Source organism: Nothobranchius furzeri, chromosome 9 (genome assembly GCF_043380555.1).
Source record: "Nothobranchius furzeri strain GRZ-AD chromosome 9, NfurGRZ-RIMD1, whole genome shotgun sequence".
NCBI lineage: Eukaryota > Metazoa > Chordata > Actinopteri > Cyprinodontiformes > Nothobranchiidae > Nothobranchius > Nothobranchius furzeri.
In genome coordinates, this window is record NC_091749.1 from 68,096,580 (window position 1) to 68,123,183 (window position 26,604).

Sequence of the window (26,604 nt, forward strand, 5' to 3'; positions counted from 1 at the left end):
TAATTGATTGATTAGCTGATTATTGTGTGCAAATAGTTTCTATTGGATTTAGTGAGACAATTTTTTTTGCTCTGTTTTGAATCCACAGATGCTTTAATTCTGAAGCTCAAAATAAAAACAAGTCATGAATAAATAAACGTATTACATCCATATTTGTGTCTCATGAAAATTTATGTATTTTCATCATTTAGATGAAAAAATATATATTTTCAGTCATTTAGGACCCAACACTGATTAAATATGTTCAGTTTAAGCAATGAAGCTTCCAGCAGTAATGATGGTTTGAGTAAAAAACACATACATTATAGAAGGAAATTGGATGGTTTTTACTTTCTCAAATTTCAGCTTCTTTATTTTTATTTTGTTTAAAATCTAAATGAAGAACAGCAAGATGAGTTTTTAATACACAAGTTATTTTTGTGTTTCTGCAGAAAAGACATAAATCACAAAGTTTCTGGACATCAGCTTATTGATCGGGGAGTATAGGAATAGCTCTGATTAGATCAGGTGTCCTCAGCAGACCTGGCACCTGCCAAAGGTTGATGTCTGAAAGCAGGTGGGAGTGTCTGTCAGCGATGTGTCCATGTGTCCCGGACAGAAATAGCAGTGATTTGGTTGACACGGTAACAGAAGCCAACAAACTCCAATCCAACATCAAACGGCAACCAGTTCACACATCAGAATCGGTCATTGGTACTGAACCCTAACAGAACCAGGCCGGATCGGAGCAACACGTTACGTACAAGACCAAAGGTGACAGGTCATTTGCTGCTGTGGCCCCCAGACTCTGGAACTCTCTCCCCCTGAGCCTGAGATCAGTGGACCCGGTGGTCTCCTTCAAAAAGCAGCTGAAGACTCACTTGTTCAAGCTGGCTTTTGTATGACCTTCTTCACCTCTCTCTCTTTATTCTGCTCTCCCCACCTATTCCACCTTCCTCAGGATCCTCTGATTTCCCTCTTTCCTATTCACTCTCTCTCTTAACATTTTTCTTTTAAATCCCAATTGCCTATTTTTGCTCATTTTAAATATATTTTTAAACATTTTCTAACTGCTTTTTTATATTTTTACATTTTTTTTGTTTTTGTGAAGCGCCTCCTGATTTTTATCTTGAGAGGCGCTATAGTCATCTGGGTCACTAACGCCTGCTTTAGTTTCTGATAGAAAACAGACGGTGAAACTCTAGGATCAGAAAAGTCTGACAGATCTACGTCACACTGTCACTTAACATTCATAGACTCACCCATCTGACTTACGACGGGGAAGGCTGCTGTTGGTTTACCCCAAAATTCCACTACCTCCGCTCCGCTCCGGAACGAACTCCGCAGCAAAATCGGTCCCGTTGTAGTCAATCAGAGCTGTTCCACTACTGCGGCTGTGCGGCGCAGTGCGCTGCCCGCCGTTCCACCATCCGGCAAAAATAGAATCGATCCTATTTTTGCCGGACGCCGGAACACCTCTGCAGTCAATGGACAGAAATCACAACCGCCCAACAGGAAAAGGAGCAAGCACAACTTCCGTTGTTTCACAATAAGTCGATAAACAAAAAGCGTTTTTTGTTTCATATGCACAGGTTTAACAACTTTTAACAACTATCAATGGCGGCTGAACTTTAAATGCACAAAAATAAGCCATAAATACAGTTTCCACTATCAAAGTAGTCGCCCTTTGTTGATCCAAACACTGCTGATCTCTCTACACAAATGATGGGCAGATTAAACAGTTCATTTCGATGCTTCTCCCACACAACGGGTGTTTGGATCTAACTTCCGCGTTTATTGCTCGGACTGTATCGCAAGATCTCGAAAATCCTGCGCATGCTTGTTTGCCCCCCTCAGGTCTCCGCACCGGAGCCGTTGTAGAGCGGGTACCAGTAAAATTGAGTTTGGAAGCGAGCGGCTGCGGAAGGCGGGGGCGGAATGGAGCGGAGGTAGTGGAATCTTGGGGTTAGCGTCCAGGAAACCGCAGAGAATCTCCCAGCTAATACAAGCTAATTGATAGCATTAGCAACTCCACCACACAGCAGAACTCTTCTAGGCTTGTGATATTGGTGGAGATAAAACATCAACGTTGCAGATCAAGCAGTCAGTGGTAGATTTGTGTTGCTGTTAGCCAATCAGAAGCGAGATATCCTCCCTGTTCTGCCACTTTCTCCTCCAGCTGATTTCTACGTCAACAGGTGCACCAGAGCCTTTTCCCCAGAGTAATGCACCCTAATGCAGTGTTTCTCAATTATTCTCTGTTGTACCCCCCCCCCCCCCCCCACCCAAATTGAAATCAGTCCTCCGTGTCTCAGCACTTTTCTCACCCAGCATGATTGTTGCCATGTCCAATTTTGCAGGGAGTATTAGCTCCTCTGCTATTGTGAGGTTTTTTGCACTTTGTAATGGGGTGAGCAACTTTGTATGAGGCTAACTGGGCTTTTTTATTAACTGATGCAGCGTCCATAAAATGACCAGACTGTTGGCGATACTCTTCAACTTTTCTTTGAAAAAAGTACAGAAGCTTGTTAATATAACTGGGGTGTACGGTCTCCAGGTGCCGCTTTAACTTGTTAGGTTTCATACGCCAAAGTTTTTAGGCAGAAAACACAAATGGGTCTTTCTTCATTTCTGACCGTGTCCACAGTAAATCCAAGCGCTACGTAGGCTTCATCATATTTTCTGGTCTTTTTTTGCCGGCTACTTTCACTACTTGCCTCTTGCGTCTCTGCTGGTTTTCTTTTCACCGTCATAAACTTCTCCATCTGTACTCCTCCATCAGCGCTCTCACTCTGCACACTGGGGCACCCGTGTGTGTGTTTGTAGTTGGTCTTCTTCTGCTGGGTTAAAAGGGCAGCTTATTGATTAGAGTGCTGCTGCCACCTAGTGACTGGGAGGGCATTCCATTTTGAACCGATTGTGCAAAAAAAAAAAAAAAGATTTCTCCTGCATCTCGTGCCCCCCACAGATAACCGTTACCTGTGCCCTCCCCCCAGGGGGGCGCACCCTACTAATTGAGAAATACTGGGCTAATGGGTGGAGTTTTCTAATCAGTAGTTAGTTAAACCTAACTGACATTTTTTATTTAATTCCTAAATAAAAAATAAAGATCAGGACCGGGTGAAGACTGACTTGGTGACATTCTTCAGCTGATGTCATTCCTCCTAGTGTAGACCTGATCCTAAACTGCTGTCTGCTGATGGAGCTGCAGATGTGAGATGATGACTCTCCATCTGATGGTCCGTAAACACGAGGTATCAGACGCTTGTGAGAGCTTTGTTGCTCTCGTCGTGTTCTGCCGTCGAGCCGACAGGAGAGACACTTGCTCATTTGTTTTATTTATGATCTGATTAATCACCCTAGTCTGATTATTAAAATAAATAAATAAACTGTCATGTCTGATTCAAACAGTCTGTTAACATATAAAAGTGAAAATTCATTCCCTCAGTGAAAATAAAGGTTTCAGTTTGAGGCTCCTCCTCAGAAATCCAGTTCCTGTAACTAATTTAATTATCTAACAGAACCAGGGTCTCATCTGTTCATCATGGCAGCAAAATAACTGAAATCAGTTTTAATCTCCAGAAGCCTTCCCCCTCTCAGCTCACGGATTCACACATTCATCTGCTTGTTGACATCTTCTAGATTCATTCAAAGAAACGCGAGGCCACGGCATCCAAGTCGTGTTATGTAATTTAGCCCCGTCCACTAGAATGAGGAATCATTTTTTAAAAAATCATGTGAATTGGTGGATGGATAAATGTCTAAAGGTGTCAACTGAGGCTTCAATTAACCTGCAGAGCTGATTGGTTTGTCCTGGTGGTGTTAGCTCCGCCCACCAAGACCTGCAGGGCAGCAGAAAAAATTGGTTGAAAAACATCAGAAGGTCAGTGTCACGTATTGTTTTATTTGTAGATTTATGTAAACATGTCAGATAATAAAAACACGTTTATTCAACAAGTACAAGTTACTAAATAACGCGAGTCTGAAGATACTTTATTAAAAAGTCTTGAGTGTTTTAGATAATTTAGTCTGACAGCAGGCTGCAGCGTTTTGTTTATTTTCTGTAACCAGAGTGAAAGGCAGCCTTTTACCTCCTGCCCTGACATTTAGCTCGGGACAAGAGACAGAAACGACGCTCTGAAGTCATGAAGTTGTTGTGAATTAGTGGTGGATGCAGGAACGTTGGGATGCTTCAGGAAACGTGTAATTACTGTCCTCACGAAAGCGAGAAGCTCTGATTGTGTGGGTAGATGGAGGCAGAGGTCAGTGGTAGAGAGCCGCTGGCACTTTTGTTTCCTCCGGCTTCATCGTATCTCCGCTGAGTCTCAACCTCAGCTTCACTCCATGATGGAAGAGAGGCCGGGCTGCAGAAATCACTCCTTTTCTCTTTAACTGATAATTGACCCTCTGATGTGGGTGATCTTATAACACAGGAACATTTCCACTGGTCTTCTCTGAGTCACTCGTTTATTATCGTTCAGAGGTTGTTCAGATGTAACGGGACAGTGGCTTTACATATTTAGATTCATCTTTAACTAAATCTGTGGCCTGGCCTGTCTCTTCTACACACAGGACGAGTCTGGTTACTCAGAGGCGGAGGGCGCCATGAGGGGCGGGACTAGCTAGCTCAAAAATAACCAATCAGAAAAAAGGTGATGTGGGCGTTGTACTGATATGTTGTGGTTAGGGACCGGATTCAGTACTTTTTAAGCCACCTACCAAATTTCATAGTACCGACTGAGTACCGATTCACGTCATATGAAACGGTGCCTTGTATCGGTACCCGTGCCGTGTGCCGATACAAAAGCGTGATGTCGTCAGTCACTGTGGGCGATCTGTAAACAGAGCAGCATGACAGAGAGGAAGCGTTCTGAAGTATGAGTCCATTACACTAAATGGGATGGGTAACTGGGCCACGATGAAACCAGCAACAGCGATCTAAGTGAGGCATCATCATCTTAATCTGCTCCGGTAGGTACATAAAATGTTCAAGATAATGTTAGCTTGATGTGTTAGCTTCCGTTCAGCTAATGGTGCTTTCACTTTTTCCTTGGAACTCTGAAATTCCGACTAGAAGAAAGCAAAAGCGCTCTAAAGTTTGGCTTCACTTCACTAAATGCGATGGGCTGTTGGGTGATGATGAAGCCGGCGACAACGTTGTAAGTGTGAGACAATTTAATTTGCTCCAGCAACAAAATAAACTGTTTAAGATCACGTTAGCTTGATAGTTTAGTTTTTGTTTACATAGCTAATGGTGCGTTCGCTTTCTCCTTGAAAATTCCAGCTTTGAGTAGGAAAAGTCAACTGAAAAAGAACAGCAAAAGGAATGAAAATGCACAGTAAATTTAGTTCACAGAAAAAATGTTTGCTTCAGTGTAATTAGCAGTTTATAAAACTACAAAGACACACCATCACACAGTTTGTCCAGAGGGGAAAGGAGAGGAAAAAGGGTACAAGGAGCTGGCTTAGCTTGTGAAACACCACATTATTAAAATACAAACTGTTGTATGGCATCGAGCTTTGCTTTAGTTTCATTTGTGGTTTATATTACATGGTCTCCTCAGAGGTATTCCAGAGGGCGTAGAAGAGGATTAGGAGTACATGGAGCTGGGTTTGTTTTTGCGTCATTTAGAAACAGTTGTTAAAGGCTTTCATATTGAAGAAGAGTTTGCATTTTATCATCTACGATGTTGGTATTTATCATGATGTTTATCAAATTTGGTTATATATTAGGGAAATAATAAATATTTGATTAAAAAAGCGATTTAAATAATTATTAAACACTCAAAAGTATCGAATTGGTACCGTTAAGTACCGTTATCGATGTCTAGGTACCGGGAATTGGGACTGTATCGATTCAAATGTCAAAGGGATGGGTCCCTAGTCGTGCTGAAGAGAGAGCTGAGCCACAAGTCAAAGCTCTCGCTGTATCGATCAATCTACGTTCCTACCCTCATCTATGGTTATGAGCTTTGGGTAGTGACCAAAAGAACGAGATCACGGATACAAACGGCCAAAATGAGTTTTCTCCACAGGGTGGCTGGACTCTCCCTTAGAGATTGGGTGAGAAGCTCAGTCGTCCGGGAGGGGCTCGGGAGTAGATCTGCTGGTCCTGCTCATCGAGAGGAGCCAATTGAGGTGGCTCGGGCATCTGGTCAGGATGCCTCCTGGACGCCTCTCTGGTGAGGTTTTCCAGTCACATCCAACTGGGTGAAGGCCTAAAGAAAGACCCAGGACACACCGGAGAATATGTCTTATGGCTGGTCAGGGAATGCCTTAGGATTCCCACAGAGGAGCTGACCCAAGTGGCTGAGGAGAGGGAAGTCTGGGCCTCCCTCTTTAGGCTGCTGCCCCCGTGACCCGACCCCAGATAATCGGTCAAAAATGGATGGATGGAGGCTTTTAGCACTTCTTCTTCTTCTTGCGGTTTTAAAGAAACGTCCAAGTCATTTAGAACGGAGGAGAGAGCCGCAGCAAACTCTGCTTCAGACGCCATCTTCGTTGTTTATGAGAGTGTTGCGGTGTGTGACGTACGCTGCTCAGCGCTGATTGGCTAGGTTAGAATCCACAGGGGGTGGGGTGGTTGGAATGGGAGCGTTACCAGCCCCATGCTTCCCATAAGGAAGCATGGGGCTGGCTGGCCAGGCTGCTAAATCTGAGCTGAAATCCTTAAAATAACCAAGAACATTAAATATCACTGGTGAGCTGAGAAGAGGCCTGCTGGACTTACCCCTAAACTCAAAGTTTACAGCAGAGCAGCATTTAGATGTCTGTGCTTTGTGTTTTGTCGGAACAGATGGACTGGAACCGTAAAGAAATGTTCTGATTTTAGCTGGTTGAACAGGAAGTTCTGTTTAAACACCTAGACGACATGAGCTGGAGATTAAGATGGTCCTGATGTGGCCCTTAGGTCAGAGCAAAGAAATATGTTATAAACGTTTTAATTATTGATATAGTATCTCGGGGGCTTGTTCACGAGTGAGGGTAGGAGGGATCGGGAGTTCGACAGGCGGATTGGTTCGGCGTCTGCAGTGATGCGGATGCTGAGCCGATCTGTCGTGGTGAAGAGGGAGCTGAGCCAGAAAGCCAGGCTCTCGATTTACCGGTCGATTTACGTCCCAATCCTCACCTATGGTCATGAGCTTTGGGTAATGACCGAAAGAACGAGATCGCGGATACAAGCGGCCGAAATGAGTTTCCTCCGTAGGGTGGCCGGGCTCAGCCTTAGAGATGGGGTGTGGAGCTCGGACATTCGGGAGGGACTCGGAGTAGAACCGCTGCTCCTCCGGATCGAAAGGAGCCAGTTGAGGGGGTTTGGGCATCTGGTCAGGATGCCTCCTGGACGCCTCCCCGGGGAGGTGTTTCGGGCATGTCCTGCCGGCAGGAGGCCCCCGGGTCGACCCAGGACACGTTGGAGAGGTTACATCTCCAATCTGGTCCGGGAACGCCTTGGGGTCCTGCCGGAGGAGCTGGTGGAGGTGGCCGGGGAGAGGACGGTCTGGAGCTCCCTAGTTGGGATGCTGCCCCCGCGACCCGGACCCGGATAAGCGGAGGAAGACGACAACGATTATTGATATAATCTCATGAAATCCATTTCGAGACATTTTTTAATCATCCAAAAATCATACAAAAGGGACTGTTTTTGAATCTCAGTGGATTTCTAATGAAGTCTCATTTCTCCCAAAAATTATAAAAGTGCATCAAAATCATTTATCAGTTATTGTCCCAGTCTAGGCGGTAATACCTTTATCGCTAATTTTCTAATTATCATCTCATTTTTTTAGGACGTATTTCTCCGTTCTCACTGTCGCCAACTGAGAAACGACGACGTTCCCAAACAGAAGACATGATCATTTCAACAAGTTTTCCTACTAACCCTGGTTTTCCACCCAACACAGAGGTTCTCATTACGTCCGTGAAGTGTAGTACGCAGCAATTGGATGCCGTTCTAGTGGATGGGTGGGTTTTCACTGGTTGCAAGGACACAGATATTTGATACATCCCGGATGTTTTGTCTAATTCCTCCGGTAAATTTACGTTTCAGGTCTATCTTTTTTTAGGCGCTACGCTTCCAGAATGCACTAAGGCCAGCTGTTCAGACTGAACCAGACAGGAAGTCGGACACAAGTTGTGTAAATCATCTGTCAGATTTCAAAATAAAAGTCACATGCAGATTTCTAGTTTCTGGACTAGTAAAAAATAATAATAATTGTCATCACCTGTGACGCCTCCATAGCCGAGGTAAACAGAACAGAAAACAATCCAGATATGCTTTTGGATACGTGCTGCCATTTTCGTGTTATCACAAGGACTGGTGCAACTCCGGTGCTTCCGTGCCTTCATAGGAAAAAAAAGGAAAACGCGTCTATTTATGGATCACTTACGCATCAGATAGAAAGCCTGGGTATAAACTTTAATGCTCAATAAACCACGTCAACGAAACTGTTTGTTTACAGACGTCCAATGAAAACGATTAGCTCTGACTGTTGCACATCACCATTAAGTTCACTCTGCTCCAGACAAAAATGCACCTTCCCGAGTCCGTCGGCGTGACGCCTGTCCAAGTGAATTTTGTATTTTTGACCCCAGACTAAAAATAGAAAATATGAAAAACATGACTTTTTTCTTTTTTTACTTAAAGGGATATTATGGAAGTTTGACAGCCAAAACATGTATAGAAATAATAAAAGTTCTTCTTCATACATTCTCCTGCAATGCCCTGGTCCTGTAGAATGAGCCCTGGCATTTTTACTGTGATTGCCTGTTTTTCTGTAAAATCACAGAAAAAGAGAGATGCTCGGGTCGAGCAGGCTGCTTCATGCGCGTTCACGCTCAGGCATCGCCCGTAGCATTTGCTATCCGTAGCTTTAGCAGCAGAGAGAGAGGCAGTGCCACTTTGTCGCTGTTCCTAACGCCTAGTGATGAACCTAGCTACATTTCTGAGGACCCTTAGCTACTTTCTGTAGAACTTTCTTCTAGATATTTCCTGCAAATTAGCAACAAAATAGCCATTTTCGCTCCGAAGCGTTCTTTGGTTTGACGTTGTTTCAGGTGTCATCAAGGATATAAAAGTTACAGATGCTGTGAACGTTACTAGAGTGTATCTCACCTTGTAAGACATCGGACTCCCACGCAGAAGACCTGGGTTTGATTCTGGATGTAAACATAGTTTATTTAGAGTTTCTTTTTTACATTAATGGTATTTTTTTACAGTAAGATTCCCAAATTTTATTTGAGACTCGTTGAACGGCATTGAATTCACAGATAAAAAAGATGTGGGTTCAACTTTCATTTTGGAACAATTTTTCAAGCAAGGGAAGGGAATGATCTGAGCATGCAGGAGGACTGACCCATCATAAACCTTTGTCGGCTGTGCTGAAGAGAAAGGTACAGAACCAAATTATTTAATTAATTAGCTGCTCGTTCTCCTGTCGTCTGTCCTCCGGGACACACACACACACACACACGCACACACGCACAAACACACGCACACACGCACACACACGCACGCACGCACGCACACACACACACACACACACACACACACACACACACACACACACACACGAGACTGTCTCAGCTGCTATTTTCGTTAAGGAGTGTGCACGTACAGCATGCGCGCCTCGTGCACGAGCCTACTATTGAAGCTGCCGTTACGCTTTTGGCCTGAGGGGGCAATCGCGAGCATAAAAATTCATGAGTCCATAAAGTCCCTTTAAAAAACAATTAACAGGAAAAACAAAACAGACTTTCTGGTTTTTGAAATTTGGTTTTCGGATGAATGAAGAAAGAAAGATCCACAGATAAACCGTGAATAAAAACCAACCAGTGGTGGGGAGACCTCCGGTTTGCTCCTTGGGTCAACTTGTATTTATTTGTAATTTTTATGTTTCATATTAGATTCTCAGACCCATTTGGCTGCGTTTAGAGCCCCAGCTAGCAGCTGTAGCATAGCAGGAGCAGCTTTGCTTGGACAGGAACAGAGCCAAGCAGGAACAAGGACAAACTCCTGATCTGCTGCTGCAGCACTGATGCAACGCTTTACGAGCAGGGTAACCTTCCGCAGGGAAACTAGAAGTATTTACAAAGAAAGTTTTAGTGCAGGAAAGTTTTAGAGTGAAGAATCTGAGATGCTTGAGTCATCGTATTGATCAGGAGTCCTGTAACCTCCCACTGAAATAACAGCAGGTTTCATCTGAAGAACGTTATGGATTCACTCACAGGCTGCAGGTGAAAACGCGGCGGCTGATTGTCTATACTAGATTCCCAATCGGACCTCTGACCCTCTCTGCTGTCCTGAGCCGGATTCTGAGCATCAGAATGTTCTGTGTGTGGGCAGCGGGAGCCCAGAGGAACAGACAGAAGAGCGCTTGTGCGTGTGTGAACTGGCAGCCTGTTGTGGTATTATTTCTACTGTCCGTGTGGGTGGGCAGCGCAGAGCCAGAGGGCAGCGCATGTTTACTCTGAAAGAGACGGAGAGAGATCCTTCTGCCACGCTTCCCAACACCGATACTCAGCTGCTGAATCTAAAATAGCTCCGCTGCTCACTTCTACTCCCATTTTTGGATGTTTGAGGCCAAAAGTCGACAAGATTTTATTAGACTTTTTATAGAAAAAGGACCAGATTGATGTTTATGTGCTCAGTAAACGTAATGGAGACTAGTTTGTTTTAATCATCCTGAAAGATTTAAAGGTTCTACTTTAGCTTCATATTAATATGTTTCACCCTCGGTGGAACCAAACATAAAATTAGTTGTTTGTTTATGTCCTTTACGTCAGAATTGAGTTTAGAATTAAGAGGAACTTATACTTTATTATTGTTATTATTATTATTGTTGTTGTTTTGTATGGTGGCGTAGCTGTAGCACCATTGCCTCACAGGTCACAGGTTCAAATCCCAGCTTCAGCCTTTCTGCATTGAGTTGGCATGTTCTCCCTGTATGTGTGTGGGTTTCCTCTCATAGAACAAAAACATGCACTGGAGTCTCTAAATAGTCCCCAGGTGTGACTGTGTGTGTCCATTTGATGGACCAGGATGTCCACCGCCTGTTGCCCAATGACTGCTGGACACCAGCTCCGTGGGGTCCAGGTGAGGAAAAGCGGGTAACATCCTGAGTGGGTGAGGGTTATGGTCATTACTGCACCGCTAGTTAGCATGCTAACTCTTGGATTTATTTGATATTTTTGACACAACGGGATTTAGTAGATTAAGGCGGTCATTATTGAGGAGTACGTATTCCCAATCCTTTCAGCAGCTAGACTGATTTAAAACATTGTGATTGTTTATTGAGATGAAGGTCCCAGATCTAGAGTTTTAGGCCATATGTACGGAATAAGGTTTGTGCCTTCAGAATAAATCTTTTTTTATTAAATATGTATTTTACTTCTGAATTAGTTGATTGTGTTTTTAGATAGTTATATTATTTTTTATGTTCTTTTTGGTTGACCTTTTAGTACAAATTGTTTATTTGGCAGACGCTTTTATCCAAAGCGGCTTACAATTTATACTCTATAGGGCATGTTGTAACCCATACTTAAGCCCCGCCCCTAATCTAATCTGTTTGGGAGTGTTTTTGGAGTTTGGTGAGGGGTCCTTTTAGTTATATTTGATTAAATAACATGTTTATTATTTAAAAATACTCCTAGTTGTTTAAAGTAAAAAGTATTCGGGATGAAGTAGCACACGTCTGATTTCTGTTAGATGTAGGGTTGGGCATCGAGCATCGATTGGAACCGGTTCCAACTGTTAGTTTTTCCCGGAATCGTTCAAAGTTTTTTATTTCAGTTCCTAGAATGCCGACCGGAAGAGGAATCCGTGGCCGATCTCCCGTGAAAAATGAACTTGATCTGCAAATTGTGATCAACACTTTTCAGAGCTGATCACACCAGCTGTCTGTGTGCAGCACCCAACACCCCACCCGCCCACACACGCACAAATATAAACAAACGCGTCTGCCGAACTTTTACTCCGTAATGTAAACTTTAACTCCTGCAGCGTAGAGGAAATGTGTTAAACACGTCAACACGGTGGATTTAATAGAAGCTTTAAAGAACAAACTCTGGACGGTGTGAGGCAAGTTTGTCTCACTGCAGAAATAAAAACACACACGGAGCGTCAGCAGTCAGACGCAGCCGCTCACCAACACTCGTGTGTGTGTGTGTGTGTGTGTGTGTGTGTGTGTGTGTGTGTGTGTGTGTTTGAGCGAGTGTGTGTGTGTGAGCGTCAGTGGGCTGAACAATAACCTGTAGAATAATTAGTCATCATGCTAGAGCAGCTTCTCTGTGGTGGACCACACCAGCTTCTGCCACAATAAATAATAATAATAATAATAATATAATAAATAACACAAAGGTTTATTTCCTGTCTAAACTATTTCTGTTGAGTTTTACTGTTTAAAATCTGTTAGATTGTTACTGACCGCGGCTACATTTAAGTTCCTGTTCTGACTGAATGCTGCTGCAGCATGGAGGTGTAGTTCTCAGTCATCCTGGACGTGAGCATCCTGAGAGCTTTAACTGAAAACAGCTGCACGTTTCTGGACATGTTGGAGATATTTAGCCTCTCATCCCAGAGGCTTCTTCCAGACTTTGGTTGTGGTCAGAAACAAACACACTGGTTGTGCTGCAAGTCTTTTTCTTTTTCTCCAAAACATGTTTTTGTCTAAATACCATACCATACCATAAATGAAGGTGATGTTGTTGTTCATAGAGTTAAAATTCATGTTGAAGTAAAGATTATTTCATCATGTAGGACCTGTGGTCAGCTGGCTCGTGTAAACATGTCATGTCTGGAAAGAATCTGAATCGGGAATCGAAACGAGGAATTGGAATCGGGATTGTTAAAAATCAAACGATGCCCAGCCCTAGTTATATGTGAACCGCTTTACGGGCAGATGCTGATTTTAGCTGATTCTAGGTTTTTTTTCTTTTCTGAAAAACAATTTCTAAAATGTATAAAAAATATAATTCAGATGAACTGAATTTTGTGAAAGTTCCATTCTTGCTAGCTTGAATTAGCTCCAGGCAGTGATGCGTTCATGGACCGGGACGTGTTCCCCTGCTTGTGACTGGGAACAGATCATGAGTGACTTTAGCATCAACAGCAGCTGGAATGTGGGATTCTGTCAGTGATCTGTGTCTCATGTCCTAGAAAATCCCCGGAAACACCTGAGATCCAGGTGGAGCTTTCCCAGCGCTTACGGTTTACACAACAGACGGTGATTAGCGGCGTTGTTGGTGTGTGGTGCAGAGTTCCCCTGCAGCTACGACTCCAGATAATACACGATCTGCGCCTGGAAACGAGATAAGAGCTGCAGCCGGTTCCCAGGCCCCCCGCTGATCCACTCCACTGATCTCCACCCTTAATGAAGCATCTATCAGCAGAGCTTCGTTAGCTCAGGCATGCAGCGTGCCCTGGCTGGTTCTCTGCTCGCCGCTGCCAAAGACTCTGTAATTGTGGAGCACTCGCTCTCTCGCCGAGCGTCTGATGGTACAGAGTTTACATCCGAGCCTCCAGGCGCAGGAAAAGCAGACCGGGAATTCACTCCAAATGAAGTCTCATTTGGCAAACATAAAGCTGTGTGCAAATACCTGCGAACAGATGACAGGTGTGTTTGTTTAGAGGAGTCGGGACGGAGGAGCGTGCAGCCTGCAGCTCAGGAATTCAGCCAGTTTCAACCTGCAGTCGGTCTGAGTTTAAGGCGGATCAGTCAAAAAATAAATGTTAAAGGTGAATTTAAATAATCCTGAAGTAATGAAAACCTGGATGGATAAGAACTTTTTCTTTGTCGTAATTTAACATTATTAAATGATTAGTTTGTTTTTCCAAATAAGGTGAATTAACTATTGTTTTTCTTTGTTGAAATAAAACCACCAAACAGTCCAATTATTGGTCCCATAATGCATTTTTATTTGTTTAGCTATAAAATAAAGATACGAGTGTAACTTTATTCTTTTGTTTTCAGTCTCACAGCTCCACTCCTGAGCATCAATCCCCACTAGCTCCACCCCCTTCATCCCTCTCTGCTGGGCACTGGCCAGTTACCATATGTCAAGTATTTTATCAACAACCCAGTGCCTGCTACCAGAGAAAAATAAACGAATGACAGACAAGTATCCAGATTGCAATGAGGAGGCAGAAGCAACAAGAATTAATTCTCAGTTTATTTATGAGATAAGAAAATGTGTGTGTGGGAATGTCTGTGTGGGTGTGTCTGAATAAATGAGCATGCATTTAGGCATAGAGAAATACACATTACATTCAGTTAGTTGAATCAGTGATCAAGAAATGATAAACATAACATTTCCATAACACCATAGCAACAGCAGCAGAAGCGGCAGTCACTGACAGTTGTCTTAGGCTGCATCCCATTTCACAGGCTCCTACCTATGAAGGGCAGTTTAAGGACAGATTCATCACGAAGGCCGTCTGAATTCAAGGACTTAATTTGAAAAAGGAGGAAGGACCTGGTGCATTCTTCATAGTTGCACATCCCATAATTCCTCTTGCAGCAGCGATGACAGCAGCTGGGGATTATGGCCACCTCAACAAACAGATTATGCTTCTGAGTTAACTCGAGGTTAGCGACGTGCTAACGCTGTTAAAGCTCAGAGGGCTCAGATGTGAAGCAGAAGCAGATGTTCACCTCAGTCCTGGTGGACCGGACCGACTCATTCCTCCCGTCCTATAAAATGGGACGCAGCTACAAACGCCTGGCTGGATTTTACGTTTTCTCAGTCTAACGATGTCACTGATGATGTGACACAACCCTACTTGCTATTTGTGATTTAAATTGTTTAGATCTGAGAGGAAAATGGTCGGTTGGCTTTCTTCTTATTTTGTATTTGAAAGCATTTATTGTTTTGGTTGTTGCGCTTCCTGTTTTAGACGTTCACGGCGTTTCAGACGTAAAGAAAACTGAAGAGCTCTGATTTCTATTTGGGACTTAATCAACCCGTCACAGGAAAGACCAGATTCTTATTAAAGATGTGTCCTGCAGAGAGAAACGATCAAAACGAACAACGTTGGAGAACATGTTAACGAGAGCGGCTGAAATACGAACACCGGGCTGTGAGAAAACTTTTATAAACCCCTAAATAACCAGGCAGTGTTCCCTCGGGGAACCTCAGGGCGTCCCTCTCGTGTCGCTGACATTTTGAAAACGTTTATAATATCTTCCAATCAAACATTCAGTTTAGTTTATTTATAGTGACATTGTTTATCTTATGTGACCTTAAAAGGAAAACCTCATCACAACCACCAGGTGCTGCTGGGGATTCTCAGACCTGATCACGTTCAGGCGCTGAGATAAACGTGAAACATCAGAACCGACTTGTAGCAGCGACTAAAACCCTGTAGCTGCAGAACTGATGGATTCTGGGAACTCAGCATTCCACCGCCCTAAAACCCACAAAGCTCCTCTGTTTTGCTCCTCCCGACTCTGTAAGGTGACACGACTCTTTTCCTCTCGGCTTCTCCTCCCTCTACCTTTCTCCTCCGGGCTCTTTGACCAGGAGCAGCTCTGCTTTTGTTGAACGCTTCACAAAGTAGAAAAAGGAGTGGGGGCTGAAATCGGAGCTTTTTCTTCAGAGGTGGAGGCGACTCATAGCCTGTTTGTGCACAAGGAGGAGGAGAAGCAGTGGGAGGAGATCGGGCAACGCGAAGGAAAAAGGAGGACACGAAGAGTCCACGGAGGTCAGAGAACTGGGACAAAAGTCTCCTGAGACAGAGGAGCTGAGGAGGAAGGGCGATCAGCACGTGTTTGGATCGTAGGACCGGAAGAATCCAGGTAGGAGGAGAGGTCAAAGGTCACTGCTGCTGGTGTGTGGGGGGTTATCGTTTGTAAAGATTAAGTTTGGTGTTGTTCTTTGCGGCAGTGGTTGTGAAACTTTCTGTGAATCAGTTTCTGCTACTTTCATTATTCAGTAACTAAACTCTTATCTTCTTTAGTTGTGTCGTTGGGAAAAGATTTCAGCCAAGGAGCAGAAAAGTTGATTAAGTAGATAAAGTTGTGCTTCAGGTTAAAGAACCAGATTACCTCTAAAAGCCTTTATTTGTTTTATGTAGCTGTTTTTACCTGGATTAAAAAACCCTCAAATATTCCAATTCTCATAGGAACTCAATTAACTTGTTTTATTAAGTTCAGTGATCCCCTTATTCTCTTCTACCTGTGACACATTTAACTGGTTCACGTGAGTTCTACTGTATTTATATTTTAATGCCTGATATTGTGTGAGTGAGTGAGTGAGTGAGTGAGTGAGAGAATGTCAGGAAGTCACATTGTATGATTTGTAAAGAATTTATTTGTTTTGCACTGCTGCACATAAATCAGTATTAATATTTGGTACAGAAGCCTTTGTTTGCAATTACAGAGGTCAAACGTTTCCTGTAGTTCTTGACCAGGTTTGCACATACTGCAACAGGGATTTTGGCCCACTCCTCCACACCGATCTTCTCTGGATTTGTCAGGTTCTGGGGCTGGTGCTGAGCATTACAGAGTTTCAGCTCCCTCCAAAGACTTTCGATTGGATTTAGGTCTGGAGACTGGCTAGGCCACTCCAGAACCTTGATATGCTTCTTGCGGAGACACTCCTTGGTTATCCTGGCTGTGTGCTTCGGGTCATAGTCATGTTGGAAGACCCAGCCACGACCCAACTTCAATGCACTGACTGAGGGAAGGAGGTTGCTGCTCAAAAAAGCCTGAGCCTGACTTTTTTTTTTTAACCAACTAAATGAGAACAAAGTGCGTCAATCCTGACCAATGTGTTAAAAGACGTGCAGGATCCGATCAATTTGTTTTTCCCTCGTTTACCGTCACGGAGATAACGGCGCAGTGCGCCTGGCTCTGGTGTTAATCAAGTTAAATTATATCTCTTTCCAACAATTTTCACAAGAAAACAAAACAGTCAAAAGCAGGGCTTGTGTTGACCGGATAGTTCCCGTATTTGACCGTTTATTTTGATGGAGAAAGAATAGAAAGAATTACTCCGACGCATGCAGACGAACTGACATTTTATTCGTTACGCACATGGCAGATGTAGCTAAATCACCCAAGAAAAGATTCCCATCTGTCACTTAGAAAATGTTCCCTGATTATGAAACTTTGGCTGAATAGCGCTTGTTCCTGTCTCCAATGTGGCGACACATCCAGGAGCCGTCTGAGAATCCCAGAATCTCTTCAGCTCAGGAAGCGCATATGATTACGCACAAGCGTGACCCGTCAACCCGGTCTCGCAGTAAGACCGGGTTGGAACTGTTCAGGTTTACGCAGACAATCTTTTTATTTAGAATTGACTTAGATATAAAATTAATTCAGTAAAATATAAAGCATTTGATCTAAATACCCATTCATTATTTTACAAGCACAGAGAGCCGCATCAGATGGATGGAAGAGCCGCGGGTTGTGACATGTTTTCTCCAGGACCAGAGAGGACGCAAACTCAATACATCTCTTTTATTGTGAGGTAATAATTTCTCCGAGTTTTGTGGTTGCGGGCGGGAGTAGACCTGCACGCTGCAGGTGCGGGCGGGAGTGTAACACACACGTTGCGGTTGCAGGCGGTAATGGTCAGAAATTCAGCGGGAGCAGGATGAAGAAAACAGTCCCGTGCAAGGCTCTACTGCTGCGTTTGTGTTTCAATTGTTTTTATGAATTCGATTAAAAATAAAGGCGCCCGGCCCGTGTCTGAGGTAATTACACAGTCGTTGGCCCGAAGCCCGACCCGAGGGCCTAGGGCTTCAGTGCAGGGCTCTAACGTGGACATTAGGGCCTGCACAACTTTATTTTTTTTTAAAGTCAACAGTCAAGTAATGAAAGTCGAGTCGACTTCGACTAGTCGTTGATGACGTCATACGCCGGAAGCGGGGTGGGGGGGTGGGGGGTCGGTCGGTAGGTTCGCTGGAGTATTTGACAATTAAAATAGTGCCCACATTTTCTAAGTTAACACATCTCTTTTAACAACGGTAGTTTCTGCATCCTGCTTCAGTCCTCTCCCCCCTCCCCCTGCGCAGCAGCCGCAAACTCACTGATGCGCCTGCAGCCTCTCGGAGTTCCTGCTGCTCTAAACATTAAAATAATGATTTTCTGTTCCTCACTTCTGATTACCTTCAGTGGTGTCTGTTTGTTGCAACACCAGGTACAAAAACTAACTTGTTTTTATTTGACTATTTTTCTGTCCTGCCTGTTTATTATCTTCCTGCATCTCCTCTCAATCCTAAAGAGAAACTGCTACCTGGGTTCATATATATTCACCTCATGAGTTACCTTTGAACTGCAGTTCTAAAAGATCTACCGACCGCAAAAACAGCGGAGTGCCGCTGCTCGCCGGCCGACTACAACGGGACTGTTTTTGCTGCGGAGTTCATGCCGGAGCGGAGCAGAGTGGAGATAGTGGAATCTTGGGGGTGTGTCACCGGAGGACAACAGGTGATGCGCCTCGCTCCGCAGCAGCGAAATGCATCAGGCACAAATAACAGACAGAAAACATGAAAGGAAATGAGCCGACATGAACGATCGCGTGTTTAATTTGTTTTTGAGGTGGTGACACCTGATTTGGCGGTGCTCAGGACGCAATGTCTGGAGCGCACGTCAACGATCAGAGCTTTGCATGCACAAACTGGTTAAGATTAGGATGGGGTGAGGGGAAGGTTAAATTGCAAGAGGGAAAGGGTCACAGTTTGGTTAAATGTCCGTTTTACCGCCGGTGTCAGTACCGCACAGCGTGTCGCCTCCGCCTCGATCCAGACGCGCAGGGGCTCATCACCCGCTGTCTTCCGAGGACTGCATCTTGTCAGTCATTATCACGTGACAGCGACTAGTTTATGACAGGCATAAAAAGGCACTACAGAGCCATGAAGTCGACTAGTCGACTAGTTCATACAACCCCTAGTGGACATAAAATAACGTTATGACTTTTTGATTTAGAATAGAGTGAAATGATTCTACTAAAACATTTTGAGACAAATGGTCGTTGATTACGACTCCATAGATAAAGAACAGAAAACATTGTTAGCAGTTGGCTAAAAACGAAGGATTATTCTACCAGGGTATCCCCCAGCGCTTTGTAAGCCTGGCGGCCCGCCAGGCTTTGCTTGGCCACCCGCCAGGCTAAGCGTCATACCCTTTCCCCGACCCTACCGTGTCCGCTGACACGAACGGCGAAATGAAACCAGAGCCCTCCATCAGCTGATACTGGTGAGAAACAGCAGCGGAATGTGTGCACCCCCCCCCCCCCCCCCCCCCCGCTCTAAACGAAAGAGCGCTGCGGGACGGCGCGTGTGACTAGGGCACCCCCCCCCCCAACAGCCGAATCCGCCATGCTTAACTCATTTTCTGGGGGAAACCCTGTCTATCTACACATATATTAAAGGAAACATTGTGTACGTTGGTTTTGTTACCAGCCTGAAAAAAAAAAACGTCTGATCTGAAAGCATTAAACAACTAGCCATTAGCTCATCAGTCCTGCTTCCACTGCAACACCAGGTTCTGGATCTCCCAACAGAAAATAAGTTAAAAAAAACAGAAATCTCCTTTTGGGGTTCCTGAATCTTGTTAGATTTTCTCACTAGAATATTCAGCAAGGTGTGGGCGGAGCCTGAAAGTTGATTATTAATTTGTTTATTTGATGACGATTACGGTATCAGAGCAGAAAACTGAATCATTTAACAAAACTAAACAAACACCGTTCGGTCGAAAATTTTATTTGAGCTCATCTAGATTTAGGCTCCTGATTGTGTTTGGGTTTTATAAACCCCTGGACCTGGCACCACCTGCGCTCCGTGTCCCGTCTTTATTCTGGGGTCAAAGAGGGCACGGCTGAGTGTGAGAAGAGTTGATTAGTGGTCCCTTATCTCTCCTAATAGATGAAGCAGCTGCTGATTATTCCTTTAATCAGAGCACTCCCCTATGTGATTAGCTGGGAGCAAATAAACCCGCTCCTCTGATAGAAATGGAACCAGCCGCTGGACCGGAGCGCCACGCTCACGTCTTAATTTCATTATCATACTGAACGTCTGGATCTTTGGTCCGAACCCGCGGGATTATCCGAGGAGAGACGAAAGGGATTAATAATGCTGTCGATGAATCTGAGTATTTACTCCGCTTTAGTTCTTTTTCGGCGCCTGAAGAGTTCAGGGAAACCCGTCAGAAGTGACACGTCCTTTCATGAATTAGTAATCTGATGAAACGTGGTCGCCGGAGAAAGTGTGTCCGTTAACAAAAATCTAAAATGTCTCGGTCAGATGGTTTCAGAGACCCGTCCGTGTGTTCTGGGACGGTTCGTGTGCAGCGAGCGTTCCCGTGATTAGGAAAAATTTGCCTCGGAGCATCGAAGCACAACAGAGAAATGTTTGTGGGTGTGCTGTGTTTTCGTTTGGTGCCGTTGGACCGAGATATTTGTCGTCCCGCCCACGCGCCGCCCGTCCGTCCCTCCAGTGCTGCTCTCAGCTCCGTGACGGAGGAGGCTGCAGCTCTGGCTCCTGACATCAGCGGCGTTTGTTTTTACTGCAACAATTAAGAGTCTGAGCGGCTCCTGCAGAATCAACAAAAGCGGCCTATTAAAGGCCTCTTTAGTGGCGCTGTCCCTCACTTTTATATCCTGGCCGAGTTTATTGATGTTGGAGCTCAAAGGCCTTCCACCTCTGACGGAGATCCTTTGTTTTCTGCTTTGATTCCCAACATCCCTCTTTTATCATTCATCCTTTCTGCCTCAGTGTTTACTCCGGGCCTGTTTTTGTATTTTATTACCTTTCTTCTGTCTCCATCACTCCTTCTGTCTTTTATTTCTGTCTCGTCCCTTTTCTCTTTCCAGGCATTCTGTCACCTCCTGATCTTCCTCCTCTTTCTTTTCTTTTAATCTTTGCTCTCCATTTGTCTTGCTTTCTTCCCTGTCTCAGCACCTTTCATTGCTCCCAGAGACGTACAGCGCATACATCAGCCTCACTAATTAACTCATAAATCATACTTGGAAAGTTTAAATGACTGGCGGAGCGTTGAAGTGATTCCAGCCAAACTTCCAGCACACAGCCGGCTGTTTTAATACTGCGCCACTCTGCAGTAAGTGAAGCTGTTAGCAGATACAGTTTCTATCCCGGGTTCAGATGTTTAAGCTACTGTGAAGAATTTTGTCCCAAAAGAACGACGTTTATCGGCGTCTTGGGGAAGCAGGACCTCCAGTCCCAGGACGGGTTGAGACAGTGTTAGGAGCAGCTCCGAGAACCCTCTCTGTGTCGGGAATGAGCTCCGTTCCCAGGACCAGGTTTAGATGGACCAGTAGATCCAGAAGCTTCCACCTTCACAGACCGGACCAGATGAGACCCAGTCATGATTTCGTTGGACCATCTCTTCTCCATCCTTCAATCACCACATTCTAGAAAGAAAGTTTATGGCCTTGTTCTTGGATTAAATCAATGTTAACGTAAATAAAAATGTATTTGTTTACTGGTATGGAAACAGGAAGTCCTGATCCGTGTCCCCAGACTCTGATCAGTTTTAGAAGCTCCGACCTTGGATCGTTTAGTTTCCTGAGGATCTGTTCTGCTTTGGTTTCTAATTATTTTTGTGTCTGGATTCTTCTCTTGTGTCCTCAGATGAAAGATGCTGCTGGGTACTGAAGAGGGACTGAGCCCTACCTGAACCCCCCCCTTCCCCCGTCCCGACACTCAGAGCCAACAGCGTCGCCGTCCCATCATGCACCTGCTGTGCCGCGGGCGTCTGAAGCTGCTGGTGGCGACTCTCACCGCTGTGGTCCTGCTCACCTGGCTCTACCTGCTGGCTGGAAACCTGGAGAGTGAGTTCAAACAAAAGCTTCTTCTGCTTTGGGTCGGACGGCCAGCAGAACCGTTTCAGCAAGTTCAGCTCTAATCGTCTTCAGATTAAACACACTGAGACCGTTTTTATGTTCAGATTAATTTTTCATTCTGACACTCGGCAGAACCATATGGCAGCACCAGAGTACCCGTCAGCACTTTAGTTCTGATCAGAACATCCAGCGTCTGTCGACTGGAGGAAGTTTAGCAGCTTCACTAACTTTTTCTTTCATTTAGTTCAAAACCTTCTGAAGCAGAAACGATAAAAACGCGTCTGGTTCTGTTTGTTTTAACTCAGAGAAAACTACAAACGAAACCGGAACCGGGTGAGAAGTTTCAGTCTGCTGACTGGTCAGATCGTTTGAGGGCGGCACTTTCGTATGTGCTCTGATTCAGAACTAGCTGATGACACGCCAGTGGCGTGTCCAGGCCTTTTACAATGGGGTGGCACCTGTTTTTTTTTGTTGTTTTTTTTGCATTAGTGAATTTTTGAGTTCAATCAATCGGGTTTTATTTATAAAGCACTTTTTAAGCAAAGTGTTTTACAAAATGACCCCAAATTCCCATAACAGTTTAAAAACATTAACAGGCACGCACGCACGCACGCACGCACACACACACACACACACACACACATCAGTAAAAATTTATATTCGGCTGAGTCCAGATGAGCCAAGTAAGGTAAGGCAAGGAAACGCCATCAGAGGAGCCGTCTGCCCCGGCAGCATCAGGTCTTCCACACTAAAGCCTGATTCATGCTTCTCCGTCAGCTCCGCAAGGGACAGACACGCACGGATTGACGGAAGCATTTTGCACTCATGCTTCTCCATCTCCTGGAGAGTGTTGCAAAGCAATCCCCCGGCAGGACAACAGAGGGCGTAGCACTGTTCTGTGGTATCCTGTCATGTATCGGTCCAAAATAGTGTGTTTATATTGTGTTTTTTGTGTATATAAGAGACTTTTTAACACAGACATATTTGTCTCTCATTCTCCCACCTCTTCTTGCGCTCCCCACCTCTAAACCCACGTTTCCTGTCATTTCCGTCCACAAATAAAATGACCCGCACTTGTACAGCGCATCTCAGAGTAAGGACTCCAAAGTGCTTTACACTACAGTGTATCATTCATCCATTCACACACACATTCACACACTGGTGGGGATGAACTACAATGTAGCCACAGCTGCCCTGGGGCGCACTGACAGAGGCGAGGCTGCCGCGCACAGGCGCCACCGGTCCCTCCGACCACCACCAGCAGGCAAGGTGGGTTAAGTGTCTTGCCCAAGGACACAACAGCAGAATTCTCTGTCCGGAGCCGGGATCAAACCTGCAACCTTCCGATTACTGGACAACCCGCTCTACCTGTTGAGCTACTGCTGCCCCTAATGCTTGCTGCGTATCTTTTCACTCCTCCAGTCACGGGAGAATTAAACATTCATGTTTTTAGTTTTTTCGCGAGGTATTCTTCAAGCTTCTCCGTGTCTGCCGCTAGTTATCCTCGGCTCTCTTTGCAATGGCGGCGCTGGCGTCCTGACTAATCACAAGCTTGCGTAATCCGTCTCGTTCGATGGATGTTTTAAAAAGTGGGCTCGACTCTGTACGTACTTGCATGCCTGCCGGAGCCCTAGGCAAGGACGGATAATGGCGTTGCGCGCTCAGAGGAGGGGGCATAGACCCCCACCTCCACTTAAACACTACCTGTAGAGCACCCAGGAAGCAACAGTCCCACTGCCCCCGGGGCAGAGGGCCCCTACAGAGAAAACACTGGATTAAAATGAGTAAAAATATGAAAATAAAAGAGCTAATATAAATGACTAAAGTAAGAAAATGAGTAATAAATAAAATCATATAGATTGTAAAATATTATTAAATAATGAAACAATGCTAAAATATAATCATATAAAACATGCAAAGCAAGCAATAAAATACAATCATGTAAGACGAGAAATAAAACTAGTAAATAATTAGATAGAAGCTAACCTAAATAGACAGGTCTTGAGCCTGAACTTAAAAACATGAACAGTTCAATCCACGAGTTCCATGTTGTGTAAGTTTTTCCTCTCTTTCTTTTTCTTTTCCTTCTTTGAACTGTTTTGCGGTGTTTAGTCACTTCTTGGTGCATTGCTGACACCAACTGGACTTGGACCAGAACTCTTAAGTACTAATTATGTCAATATGAAAAAAAAAACCATAATAATCATAAAGATAGAGAAATGCTGTGTTTACCAGGGCTAGAAAACAAAGGTTAAAGGTGTCACCTACTGTTTTGGGCTTTACAAGCAATATAAACTTAGTGGGGTGGCCAGCCAGATTCCAAGGGTGGCATGTGCTACCCAAGGCCACTCCCTGACCACGCCCCTGTGACACGCACAATTACATCAGCAAACGTCCAACTGCTGACATTTGTAAAACTGAGAGTTGCTGGTGAAGCAGAATGACAGGGAAAGAAACTGCGTTCCTAAACTCCCGACGATAACAAACGTGGGGGAATTTCCTCCATGTTGCTTTGTGGTCGTGCTGAACACGTAGAAAAACCCACCTTTTCTGATAACTGAACGGCACATTTTACGTCCAGCGGCTGCTGTCCCAGTCCTCGAATGGATTCGATTATGCTGTTTCTGACAAGCAAAAAGTAGAAATGATACTGATGTCCATGGACACTTCTTGGTGCTGACCAGTGACATCACTCACTGCAGAATGGGTCACAATATGATGATGATGTCTTGGCAAAGTCCTGAGAGGACCGAGCCATCGGATCTCCGATCACTTTCCCCCGAAACTCCTGTAGTGGAAAAACGGCTAATGTGAACGATGTAATCAATATTTTTACTAATGATTTCAGGTTACAATGTGATTTTTTTTTTACTCTAGACAGCTACTTTAATATTATCTGATTAAAAAAGTGTAAAAGTGAACTAACACCTACGTTCTTGTGTCTCGGACGAGTTCAGCAGGGTGAGGTTTTATGAGGCAGAGAGGAAGAAAGGGGGAGAAATGAGAGAATGAGGGAGGACGAGAGGAGGGAAACATTTGAATTTGGTTGTTTTTTTCTGTCATCAAATATTTAAACTGGACAGAAATCCTTTTGGGATTGTTTTCAGCTTCTGATATTTTTTGTTTGTTTCTCTATATTTTGTGTTCAGAAACACGCATGGTTCTTAGTGCGCGTGCATGCGTGTGTGTGTGTGTGTGTGTGTGATTAAGCTGCTGGCTAATTTACGTATTCACAGGGAAAACAGGCTTTTTTCACCACAGTCGCTCTGCTTTTAACAAACCGCTTCCTTCTCACCGGACGTGACTACTACCTGGAACAAGCAGATTAAAGCGATAGGCTTTTATAATTTATGTGAGAAATGTAATCATGAGTCGGCATCGCTCTGATGTTCCGTATGCGACGTTTAGGGGCTTTACACGGGAGCAGCGATGAGCGAACTGGACAAACAAGAACAGACACAATCATTGGCAGATGCTGCACACGCATTAGCATTTATAAACTGCAGCGAGAGCTTCACTGGGCTCCGATTATTCAGCCTACGAGGCACAATTTGTATTCCTGGCCTTCTGGCACCAAAAGAAGCAAACTGAACCAGATCTACTTCTTTAGAGGAATGTGTCAAGAATTTAGCCAAATCTCAGCAGCCGGCGTTCGCCTGAATCTTTGTTTTTATTCAGCTGACAAAACTGGATTTAAAGCTGTTATTAAAATCAGCCTCCAGCTTTTAGGAATCTGCAAACCAAGAGGCCGAACGTCTCCTTTAATGCTGAAAGAACTGGAGCCTCTATGTGTTTAATGTTCAACAACAAAGATGACATCAAAACCCTAGAACGGGGTGTCCAATCCTGGTCCTCGAGGGCCGGTATCCAGCACGTTTTCGTTTCAATCAGCAGGTGATTAACAGGCTTCTGCAGAGCCTGATGAGCTGCTGCACAGGTGATTCAACCAGCTAATCAAGCGTGTTGAAGCAGAAAAACCACAAAACCTGCTGGTTACCGGCCCTCCAGGACCAGGATTGGACACCCCTGCCCTAGAAGTTCACCCGAGGTTCATCATGGAAACTCTTGGAGGAAAAAGTTGAAACTCCAGATCTTAGAACTAGTTTTACTCTCACAATGGAGGTGGAGAAAATCTTCTCTCTGTGAGCTCCAGATGGTTTCACGCGTTCAGGAATGTGATCAAAACATCTCAACATGGGGACCAAACCCACAGCCAACTGTCCACCGGAGCTTTGGGAAATTTCTTGGAGAGGGAGAAAGGTGACAGGAAAATACGATGGCTCGGATCTCTCAGTTGTGTCTCCACACTAAATTCAGTCGTTTCAAGACTTTGATGAGATTTCGGCATATTGCAATCTTTTCAGCATTGGGCGATGTCACTGATCAGCGCCAAAAGGCGTCCACAAACATTAACTCATTCACTACCAGCCGTTTCCTGATTGGTAAAGCCCTTCACTGCCAGCGTTTCTCACCGTTTTACTGTTTTTTTTAAAGAGTGACAGAACGTTGCGCGCTAGGATGATGCCGACACCAAAACAACCAAAACAAAGTGGAGACTCACCTCTTACATCAGGAAGAATGGGCGCGTTTCAAGCTTTATCCGTTCTTTCATAATCTGTTGTTGAATTGTGATCGGCAGAGGCTTTTCCGGTTTGCGCCTCACTTTTTTTACAACAGCGGCCCAAAACGATCTCCTAACACATGGATGTTCTGCTTCCTGATCACGTGACGTGTGCGGATGAAGATCGGCTTTAGAGCGGAGATGTTTGTTTTCACGGTGCGGGGGCTCGTCCGACGCCCACACAGTAAAAAAAAATGCAAATGACG

The 26,604-nt window shown here is 44.6% G+C and overlaps 1 protein-coding gene across 2 annotated transcripts in view; it reads left to right on the forward strand.

Moving 5' to 3' along the window:
- large2 (LARGE xylosyl- and glucuronyltransferase 2) overlaps window positions 1-26,604 on the forward strand; it is a 114,654-nt gene that overhangs the window by 65,357 nt on the left and 22,693 nt on the right. The window contains exons 1-2 of one of the 2 annotated variants that reach the window (XM_054731935.2): window positions 17,365-17,442; window positions 21,566-21,765. In XM_054731935.2, coding sequence (XP_054587910.1) covers window positions 21,666-21,765 — 100 coding nt within the window. In that variant the 5' untranslated portion in view covers window positions 17,365-17,442; window positions 21,566-21,665. Of the gene's footprint in view, window positions 1-17,364; window positions 17,443-21,565; window positions 21,766-26,604 lie in introns of those variants that run through there. The other variant, XM_015953306.3, reaches the window with a different exon arrangement.